The sequence below is a fragment of the Pavona decussata genome, unplaced genomic scaffold (genome assembly GCF_977016875.1).
Source record: "Pavona decussata unplaced genomic scaffold, jaPavDecu1.1 SCAFFOLD_40, whole genome shotgun sequence".
NCBI classification, from domain to species: domain Eukaryota; kingdom Metazoa; phylum Cnidaria; class Anthozoa; order Scleractinia; family Agariciidae; genus Pavona; species Pavona decussata.
In genome coordinates this window covers 3,061,159-3,072,759 of record NW_028145462.1, presented here as the reverse complement: position 1 = coordinate 3,072,759, position 11,601 = coordinate 3,061,159, and the positions used below count along the sequence as shown (strand labels likewise).

Genomic DNA, 11,601 nt, shown 5'->3' with positions numbered 1-11,601 from the left:
GCTCGAACAGAACCTAAGAAATGGACTGAAAAAAAGTAAAGTGAAGTAATAACACGGGGAGTGCTTGTCCAATCTGCCGAGCCATAGATTCATGGTAAAAGTGTTTGACAATAAACCTGATAAAAGGATGCCTTATAAATCGTGGGGTTGTTCGATTCGACAAATCTGTTGAGTAAAAAAAAATTGTTAAATGCGACCACGTCAGTTTCGGCTTAAAAAAACAACTTACACGATGAAAGAAAAAAATATATTATCCTATAGTTCAAGACTTTGGTGACTACAATAATCTTGCTTCCGCGGTAAAACAACCCGGTTTATTTCACTTGTTATTTTTGGCAATGGAATAGGAAGCGATGATGAAAGGAAAATTGCGGGCTAGAAGATGTTCAGGTGCAATTTAACTTCCTATTTTTTCAGTTCGGTGAGGTTTGAATGGAAGACAAAAGAATGCAGCTAAATACAGAACTACGTTATAACATTTTATTTACTTTTTTTTGTTTCTACGATACAGCTAACGATGATATAATTAGTGTTTCCAAACTGACAGTGAAGCTGCTATACAGGTAAATCAGTCCGAACAGGGAACGGTTTGAAATCCGCTACATCTTTCTTATTTGTTTATTTACAGCCCGAGGTTTAAAAATTTGTTGTTGAACTGTTCAGTAAAAAAGTTTGTCCAAGGAATATCAGATAAATAACTTGTATTAGACGGCATCTGGACAGGCATATTTACAATGATTCTTTTCCGGCGAGTGAGATAATCACTTTTAACTTTGATCAGAATAGTTTTGTAGAAAAGCAATCCTTTCTTAGAAAACTTCATTTTACTAATTTTATCTGAATTTCATTAATGTTAAGTTCAGCAAGGCTTTCCCTAAATCTTGATTCGTTCCTATATAGTAAAGTAAACCCGCCATAAGTTCGTTTTTTCGACTGAGAGTTCCACGAACCGCTTGCTCGGTTACGGCGGAAGACTTAAAAATTACTCGTTATGCTCTGCGCAGCTAAAACACTGAGGAGTCTCTTTAGTGCAATGCGATAGTTGGAACTGAAAATGAAACAGATGCAAGGATTGATGGCACAATTTGAGACAGCCATAAACCAGGAAATAACCCTGTATATTAAGAAGCCACATGGCAAACTGTCCCGTGCGAATAAAGTTATTAAGTTGCCAATACTGTAGGGTAACCAGCACACTACAAACCCTAACACGATAGCAATGGCCATCTTAAACACGTTTCTATCTCTTTTCGCTCGTTGTTGCTCAGCGTTGGTTGATTGCTCGCCTGGAATCTTCTGTGACTTGAGCTTGATAACGATAAAAGAGTAACGTATGGTCAACATGACGATGGGGATGGAGAAAAATACCACGGAAATCACAAGGAAGTAATTTTTCCAAAAGAATTCTCCAAATGCTTTATTCCACCGCGCCAAACAAACCAGTTGTCCCAGGTACACAGTAAGTTTTAAGGCGACTAAATATGGCGAAAGTACTGCCATCGCGATGATCCACGTGGCGAGAATAAAGAAGGGGCAGAGCTTTGAACTGATGAGTGGAGAACGGAGGGGAAATACCACAGCTCCAAATCGATCCACTGCTATCAGAACCAGGCTCTGGATAGATACACCAAACGAGACATCTGTTAAGAAGTTAGACAGTTTACACAAGGCCTGGCCAAGAGGGCCACTGATAAGCCAGGAGTCTGTGTACAGATCGGTAAGCTCCTTCGCGAACAGAAAAATTGGAAACAGCAGGTCGGACATGGCCATGTTGACGATTAAAAAAGTTGATTGGTTTTCTCAAGGTGTGCGTTTTGTAAACAATTATTGCTATAAAGGAATTCCTAAGCAGCGAAACGACGAATATCAGGCAGCAAGCAAATGTTTCTCCAATTTTTGCTGCTGTAGGATCAAACGGACTGGAGCAGCCGGATCCATTCACCGTTGTGTTCATATTTGCTGATTTTCTAAAGTTCTGTGGTTGCTTTCACAAACTCATCCGGTTTGCCAGGAGCAAGCGGCCGTTGCTCTATTTATGCTTTAGAGAAAATTACCGCGTGGTCTGTGATTCGTCACCGGCACAAGGAAAAAAAGGCGCTACTGAATTTACTGACGCAGATTATTAATAAATACTGAATAGCCAATTAGCTAATACGTCTGTTCGGTTTGTCAACTTGTTTTCTTTATTGCAGTTTTTAATGGGTGTTTAATATCAAGAGCTAATTTATCTTATTTTTTTATGATGTAAGGAAGCGGTTTAAAATTGTTTTATTTAAAACTAAAAAGTATAGCGGCCGTAAACAAACCTGAGAATAATTTCTCTTTGCGAATATTTCAACCTTAAAACAACGGGGTTTGGACGACAATGAGCAAAACCTTTCAAAAGAATATTTTCTTTTCATTAAACCAAGGGCCCCCAACGGTTAATTTCGGTGAATATCTCGGTGGATGGCCTTAATCGCCTCAGCGGTTTGCGTATATTTAGTCATAAAGAAAGTATAAAATTTCCTTCAGCGAAATGGCGGCTCCAAATTTCGCAACAATGAAACTCTAGTTCCTATCCCTTTCAGAGAGGCGAATATTAAAATGCGAAATATTAGGTCAGTTAGCATTTTCGTAAAGCCGACAATAGCTCTTAAATTGGGGTATCAGATTCCGTTTTTTAAAACTTTCTGCGACTTAAATTTCCAGCTAAAGCATTCGAGCAGATCGTACTATATTATAGCTTACGAAAATACGCCTCCAGAAGGCCACCAAACCATCTGGAACTGACAGGAAACAACCTTTTTTAGTGTTTTTCTTTAATAATGTTTTCTCTGGGTGGCCCTGTTTAAACCTTTTTAAAAATCTACATACATAAGCCAGTGCGTAGATGTCTTTTATTTTCTTTCACTGTCAATGTTTATCTGGTTATATGGATTATTAGCTTACCGCAGAACAGGTGTAGAAAAAGGAAGAACTAAAGTTGATGCGTGCAACAGGTCGGGAAATTCGCCATGTTAATTTGGTAAAACCTGGTAAACAGGTACCAAGAAAATAGTGAGCTCATTCGGCAGAACTAAGAAAGGATTTTATCATAATTAAAATCCTACTCAGGTTTCCGAGAAAATAATTATAACCAGAAAACAAAAACCATAGCTGATGGCCGGAATTGGATTGGAATTTGATAAGAATATTTAAGGTTCTGAAATGAGTGCTAATATAGCACGGTTTGTTTTGACATGATGTTTGCACCTGTAGTCAAAGGCGATGGCAAAACAGATAAAAACAGCGCTGGTGAAGTGAAAAAGCGAGTGAGTTAACAATCGTTAAAAAAAACGTACAAGTCCGTCCCCCCCCTCACACACCACATTACGAACTTTATAACGTTTAATCTTCAAGCGTTTGTGTGAGAGCTGCGAAATCAAGCTGTTGTTTATGTCTATACTCAATAAACTTCCTTAAATTTAGTATTTTAATCTTTTGAAGCAATTTCTTACAAAGCCTAAGCCTCCATATATGTATATATATTTTTTTTGATTCTTATACCTAAGGTGGACAAAAAAACTGATCTAGGTCTGTTTTGTGGAACTGAAGTTTTGGGAAAAAATTGGTAAAATATGTTTTCAACTGTTCGACCATCATCTTTAACTGAGCTGTTTTGCATCTTAAAAGCCGGCTCAATAAACGTCCTGTTTACCGCAGATCCCAAGAAATGTACGAGATATGTCAAAATGTGTGTGTTTTTTTAGGATACGAATATGTGAGGAGAGCCGGAATGATGCTTATAACCTTTAATTTTTACTGAAAAAACCTTCGAGGTTTCAAGACATATTTTTCCAACAATGATGCAACATGTTGCTTTAAAGAGCCTAATAAAAACAAACATTTGAACACCTTGGCAAGTGAGGAATTTTTTTCGCGACAATCGTTGTACCGAGAAATAACACAGAGTTATCCCCCATACAGACCCTCTACAATTTAGTATTTTCGTTTATTATTTATTAATGCTCTCTGTTTGTTTGTCTGTTAGTTTTTGTCCTAACTGTTTATTAACAGTTTGATTGGGAATATAATCAGTGGGCGAGACCTACCAATGGAATCTTTTTCTTTTAATGAACTGTGCCACACCAATCTACGTGCATAGGCCCGCTCATATCTTGAAGTTGCTTTCTGTGTCAGCGCTTGTCATGTTGTATAGATTATACACTGATCAGTGGAACAGATATGAAGAAACTGAAAATTGTTTTAATTTGGCGAGAGAGAAAAAGGGAAGATAGCTTATCACGCTATTAAATTCTGGTTTGTTCTGAGGGTTTGTAAAACAGTAACAATAGACAGCGAGCTCGCACAGAACCTAAGAAAGGACTGAAAAAAAGGAAAGTAAAGTGAAGTAATAACACGGGGAATGCTTGTCCAATCTGCCGAGCCAGAGACTCATGGTAAAAGTGTTTGACAATAAACCTGATAAAAGGATGCCTTATGAATCGAAAGCTTGTTCGATTCGACAAATCTGTTGAGAAAACGAATTTTTAAATGCGACCAAGTCAGTTTTGGCTTAAAATAACAACTTACAGGATGAAAGAAAAATATTATCCTATAGGTCAAGACTTTGGTGACTACAAGATTCTTGCTTCCGCGGTAAAACAATCCGGTTTGTTTACACTTGTTATTTTTGGCAATGGCATAGGAAGCGCTAATGAAAGAAAAATTGCGGGGCTGAAGATGTTCAGGTGGAATTTAACTTGCTATTTTTCTATGACACAGCTAACGATGATGTAATTAGTGTTTCCAAATTAACAGCGAAGCTGCTATACAAGTAAATTCCAAACAGGGAACGGTTTGAAATCCCATAAATCTTTCTTATTTGTTTATTTACAGTCCGAGGTTTAAAGAATTGTTGTTGAACTGTTAAGCAAAGTTTGTCAAACAAATATCAGAGAAATAATTTCTATTACACGGCATCTGGACAGGCATATTTACTGATGATTCTTTTCCCGCAAGCGAGATAACTACTTTTAACTTTGATCAGAATAGTTTTGTAGAAAAACAATCCTTTCTTGGAAAACTTCATTTTACTAAATTTATGTGGTTTTCATTTATGTAAAGTTCAGCATCTTTCCCTAACTTTTGATTCGTTCCTAAATACTAAAGTAAACCCGCCATAAGTTCGTTTTTTCGACTGAGAGTTCCACGAACCGCTTGCTCAGTTATGGCGGAAGACTTAAAAATTACTCGTTCTGCTCTGCGCAGCTAAAACACCTAAGGAGTCTCTTTAGTGCAATGCGATAGTTGGAACTGAAAACGAAACAGATGCAAGGATTGATGGCACAATTTGAGACAGCCATAAACCAGGAAATATTCCAGTATATAAAGAAGCCACAAGGCAAACTGTCCCGTGCAAAGTTTAATAGTAAGAAGGCAATACTAAAAGGTACCCAGCACAGTACAAACCCCAACACGATAGCGATGGCCATCTTTAACACGTTTTTGTTCCTTTTCGCTCGTTGTTGCTCAGCGTTGGTTGATTGTTCGCCAGGCCGCCTCTGTAACTTGAGCTTGATAACGATGATAGAGTAAAGTATCGTCAACATGGCGATGGGGATGTAAAAAAATACCACAATTATTATAAGGAAGTAATTTTTAAAAGAAAAGTATTCTCCAAAGGCTTCATTCCACCGCGCCAAACAAAGCAGTTGTTCTGGATACACAGCAAGTTTGTAGGAGACTAAATATGGCCAGTGGACTACCATTGCGATGATCCACGTGGCGAGAATGAAGAAGAGGCACAGCTTTGAAGTGATGAGTGGAGAACGGAGGGGAAATACCACAGCTCCAAATCGATCCACTGCTATTAGAACCAGGCTTTGGATAGACACAACAGTGGAGACATCTGGTAAGAACATAAGCAGTTTACACAGGGCCTGGCCGAGGGAACCACTGATAAGCCAGGAGTCTGCGTTAAGACTTGTTATCCTCCACGGAAAATGAAATATTGGATACAGCAGGTCGGACATGGCCATATTCACGATAAAGAAGTTGATCGGTTTTCTCAAGGTTTTCGTTTTGTAAACAATTATTGCTATAAAGGAATTCCCAATCAGCGAAGCGACGAATATCAGGCAGTAAGCAAAGGTTTTTCCAATTTTCGCTGCTGTAGGATTAAACAGACTGGAGCAAGTCAACGATCCATTTACCGTTGTGTTCATAGTTGCTGATTTTCTAAAGTTCTGTGGTTGCTTTCACAAACTCATCCGGTTTCTCAGGAGCAAACTGTCGTTGCTTTATTTATGCTTAAGGGGAAATTACCATGTGGCCTGTAATTCGTCACCGGCGCAAGGAAAAAAAAGGCGCTACTGAATTTACTGACACAGATCATTAATTAATTATAGCCATCAGCTAATACGTCAAACTGTTTTCTTTATTGCAGTTTTTAATGGGTGTTAAACACAAAGAGCTACTCAAGCAGTTTAAGGCCTGGGTCAAGGGCTTTTAAGAGGAAAAACGGTTTATTCTAGATAACTTTAACAAATTCAATGGCACTAAACTGAAATTTGGAAGATAAAAAGATCTCATTATTCTGAAAATTTCTAAGCATAATAAGTAGTGCTATAGATCACGTGACATGTCACGTGATCATTTTTGTGAAAAAAGCAAAGATTTGACAGGTAGGCGACGGTTTTAAGAGATAACATTAAACAAAACCGCGTTTCTAATAAAGATTAAATATCTGCATCGCTTCACGTTTGGAATGATCGTCCATTGTTTTCCAGAAAAAAATTATCAGGGCAAAGGTCATTTTTTAGTCCACAATTCAACCTTTGATCGTTAATTTCTCCAATTTAAAAACTTATGGACAGTCATTCCAAACGTAGAAAGTTAAATATTTAAAATTTGCTTCGGAAACACTAATTCAGTTATCTTTATAAGGAAAATTCGCCGCCATATCGCCGATTTACGAAATTCTCATTTTTTGGTCACGTGCTGTGTCACGTGATCAAAATTATACGTTAAGGTAAAAGAAAACATCAAGTTTACTATTCAGGGAAAATTTCATATTGTTCCCGAAGATATAGGGGATCATTCATAATTTCTGAACACCCTTCAAACCCAGGCCTTTAAACTGCTTGAGTAATTTATCTTTTTTTTTTTTATGATGTAAGGAAGCGGTTTAAAATTGTGTTATTTCAAACTAAAAAGTATAGCGGCAGTAAACAAACCTGAGAATAATTTTTTTTGTGAATTTTTTAAACCTTAAAACAACGGGGCTTGGAAGACAATGAGCAAAACCTTGCAATAAAATGTTTTTTTTCTTTTTTGAACAGGGGCCACAACGGTTTGCCTTGTTTAGGTCCCACATGGATATGGAACCCTAAACCTTAAAGGCAAATAGGATGTTATGTGATGTGAATGATTTATTGTAATCCACCAATCAGGGAACCAAGCCTTAAAATGCATATAGCTGTTAAGATTACTGACAAACAAACGCATGCAACTTGTGAATTCCTGGATTTAGTTTAAGAGATTTTGGAATTATTTCCAGTCGCAGTGGAAAAGATGTCCGTAGAATTGCATTTCTACTTAAAGGTCAATTACAGGAAACATTTTGGCAATGAAGATTTGCGGCAAGAAACTGAATTCAATGTATGTATGAAATCAGAACGAGCTTTAGCTAGTCTGGACGCCTGGCACATTTCAGCTTCTTCGTTTGTTTACAAATGCTAAGTCAAATGGTTGTTGTGAAATAGACACTCATCGCGAATGGATTTGGCACGTCAATATCCAGAAGTTATCCTTTCTTGCATTTATGTACTGTTCGATGGCACCTGATAAGTTTTCCAATCGGTAAGTGACTGATAGTGGATAATTTTAACCTTCATACAGTTATCCCGGGAGTTATCAATTAATTCTTGATAAGAGACATTGACTCTTGATTTTTATTTAGGACCTAGCTGGAAAAAATCATTATCTGTTTATCAGAAAAGAAAAGCTCATTTTATTTATTTGTGTTATCCAAAATATTCCAATAAAAAGTTCATGCAGGAAAAGGTTGCCACATTTCTGTTCGTGTTTTCCTTTCCATGTCTCAGTAATTCCACATGAATTAAGCCTCAGCACAGTTTGAATCCATTGCTTAAATCATACCTGCTTTAAAACACATGTGTTAATACCGTGTTTATTCGATTAACCACCCTGGGCACTTAATTTTGGGACGATGAGTGCTTTCCAACATTTTCCGCAAGCCAGGGCATTTTTAGAGAATAACAAGACAAGGGATAACGGGGGCTGACAAGTTTATTTCGCTTGAACAAGACACAAAAATTGCAAAATCTAACATAAACAATATAAAAGTTCTTTGAGTATCGTATCTAAAACCAATTTTGGAACACTACTGACACTGATCTTACTTCATGCTGGGCTAGTACTGAAATGTATTTTGTTGGGAGGGGGCGGGGTGGGCTCTTATTTGAGGGCAGGCTCTCATTCTCTTTTTGGGCTTTCGGGGTTGGCGCTTATTCGAAGTGGGTGCTTATTCGTAGGTGGGCAGTTTATCGCATAAATACGGCAAACTGCCAAGAAGGCTTCTTGGAGTGCAAGAGTATTGGAGCCATGCCAGTGAAAGAATATTCTTGTACCATTAATTTAGGGTTTCTGTTAAAATGTGTAACAACCACGTCTTTTACTTTTAGAAAGGGTCCTCCAACCCCAGCTTTTAAGTTCTCACATTTGTATGGGGGGATGGTTGATGAAATTATATATAGTATTATGACCATCAGTTGAGTCACTGACAGAGATTAGACAGAGATCAGTAACCCAATGAACACACTATTATGGACAACAAATTTATATTTGTTTTTATTGAAATGGGGAAGTTTATCCTCTGGGTGAAATTTGAGCTTTTTCTAACCTAAGCGATTTTTAAAAAATAGGCAGTGGCTGGGGCTCCCATATAAAAGTGAAAGGGATAAACTCGAAAAGTTTGAAAAGAAGCCCTAAGAGGTATCAGATTTCTGTTTTGTGGGCATGATCTGAACAATTTTTTCTTTATTATTTTATTTAAGAGGTACCAAATCAGTTGATTGACATTTGCTGCCTGTCATATTTTTTGGCTCATTACCCTAAAAGCTACCACAATGTATCTGATGGAAGTAATTTTAGCTTTTAACACCCTAAGGGGTATCAAACCACAAATATTAACCCATAAAAGGTATGGCAATCACCCCCGTCAATTTAATATGAGATTCCCCCTTCCTCTGCCGGAGGTATTTAAGGTGACTTAAGGCGACTTTAGGCGACTTTAAGCAACTTAAAGTCCGAGAGTAGGTCTTGACTTGCCCATGCCACAACTATACGCTTTCCAATCGTCTGTGTTCATCATCTTCAGAGCGACTTCAGAGCAAGATAAGACTTGGCTCCTGTTTTGTGTTAACATAAGAAAGCAACTTCTTCGTTGGGACTTTAGCCAGGTTTTTGGTGTCTGTGATGTGATACGCGACTGGCTGCTGTCTTCCTTGTCTCCTCGCACGAGTATGCATCTTCAGTGATGATGGTACATCATATATCTATCAAAAATTAAGCGAACCTCATCACTGTCACTGTACTTCTGCAAGACACGCTTGATGAAGTGGTCAGCTAAATGCGCGCAGCTCTTTACTTCATCTGGTTCGTTAAGCGACTGTAAATCTGCCATTGCATCGACAATTGCAACTTTCATTTGTACTGAAGCGACCTCTGCGGGTTCTTGATTGTCACTGTTTAATCCCGAACATTGCTAAGCGACTAGGGATGGATCCGTTCCAATAGAACCATCAACAGCCCTTCCGACGTGTAGTTTCTCAAGGATGGTAATCAAGCTGCTCATCATGGATCAATGATACATTGTCCTATCAACCACAAACAGTTATCTGGGTACAACACAAACCTCATATTGACCAATTACTTCTTTAAAATTGATCTCAGGTCAAGGTTTGCATACCACCATCATTCGTTCGAATAAAGATATGACCTCTTGCAGCTCCACCACTTTGTCTCCAGCGGACAGCTTCATCTTCTTACTCGTGTCCTTCCACGTACCGAGTTTATGCTTCTTCATAGGTGACCGCAGATTTGTTTTGTTTGATTGAATACAGTCGTAAACAAAGGCTTCAAACAGTTTCTGGCCAATCTGACTCTGATTGCAGAGAACTTCTTTGATCTTCTCAGGCACGACTACTTTGATGACTAGGTTGAATAGGTCATTACTTTGCTCTGAAAATGGATTGGTAAAGCATCTGCACGTCGTAATAAGTTCTTCAAGTGCTTTCTTTAGGTGCGTAAACGTAGCGGCTGAAAGACCATGGTGTCGCTTTGGCGTCTTTGAAGACAGTCCAGCCATCTCTTGAGCCTTCTCGGCAAGTCTCGCAAGTTCTGGCGCAATGAGAAAGAACTATGTTCGGGCACTTGGGTTAAGGGTAATACCCACCAATTCTCCAGTAACTTTCATTGAACGGTTGATGTGCTCCATAGCATGGTCAGCACCAAGGGCACAGAAGGGTACATCTGGGTTTTTGTTAACCACCCAGCTTTCTTCCATAAACTCATTGTAGATCTCAAGATCTGTTTCATCTCAGTGATTTCATCTCTTCTAAATACAGGGGAACCATTCGTGCATAGTTCACCTTGTCGTGAACAAAGAAGTACTTCGTGAATGTTTCAAGAGCCATTAGATGTAATCCCCAGTTTGCTGTTCTAACGGCACGGATGAATTGTAGCATTTCCAACATCAGTTTCATGTATTGCTTTATCACTCTAAATAGTGGTTGGTTGGAGTTTTTGGTATCAAACCTGCTCATTTCCTCCACGATCTTTAAAGAATCTATACTGCTGGCCAGTTGTGCCTTGGCCTCTTCTGTTTTGCTTCGGTCCAATTCTGTATAGCTTAGTTAAGCGTCTCAGCAGCTTCTCAAGACTGTCTCAATTGTGGGTGTTGCTGTAAAAAGGCTTTGTGGTATAGCGTAAACAGGGCTTGGAGAGTAATAACATGGACTCTTTCTCTTCTCCTCACATGGTTGCCATCAATGATCTGTTTTACAGTTGCCGATCCATATAGACCAGCTTCCATCCAGCACAGGTCAATACCGCTGCTCTCAATGTACGATCCAATAACTCTAAGTTATGCCATTAAGATGCGAAGTTCCTCAAGTCGAAGAATGAAGTGGTTTAAGTCGTCACGCGCCATCTGTAACTGCTTTGCGGGTTTGTCAAGGAGTGACAATACAGTCTTTCTTGCCGGACCAACAGCTTTCGTATTGACCTCTTGAGCCTGCATCAATACTGTTAGTAAGGTCTGCGACTCATGAGCAGCAGCAGCAATGAGCGGTGGTGTCCCAGCTCGGTTCTAATGACTGACTAATTAATGAGTGATAATCTGACCATGTTGGGATGCTCAGAAAATTACCGTGTTGCTGTTCAGGATCAAGCGTGCCGCTAATATGGGGATTAGTGGGCTCTGTGCTGATTTCCCTGCAGTTAGTGGAAGGTCTCATCAACGTCCAAGAAGCCAGACAGCATCTGGAAGCTTTACACATGAAGAAATTTCGGCATCATTTAGCAACTTAAAAGAAGGGTACGTTGTGCACTATG

At 38.8% G+C, this 11,601-nt stretch overlaps 1 protein-coding gene and 1 pseudogene across 1 annotated transcript; both read right to left on the bottom strand.

Moving 5' to 3' along the window:
- Positions 1–673: 673 nt before the first annotated feature.
- Positions 674–6,188, bottom strand: LOC146483222 (RYamide receptor-like). The gene is made up of 2 exons (XM_085106253.1): positions 5,049–6,188; positions 674–817 (listed from the first exon to the last, which is right to left on the bottom strand). Exon 1 carries the CDS (start codon positions 6,186–6,188, stop codon positions 5,211–5,213), a length of 978 nt encoding a protein of 325 aa, XP_084962379.1. The 3' UTR covers positions 674–817; positions 5,049–5,210.
- Positions 874–2,143, bottom strand: LOC146483223 (RYamide receptor-like; annotated as a pseudogene).
- Positions 6,189–11,601: the final 5,413 nt, after the last annotated feature.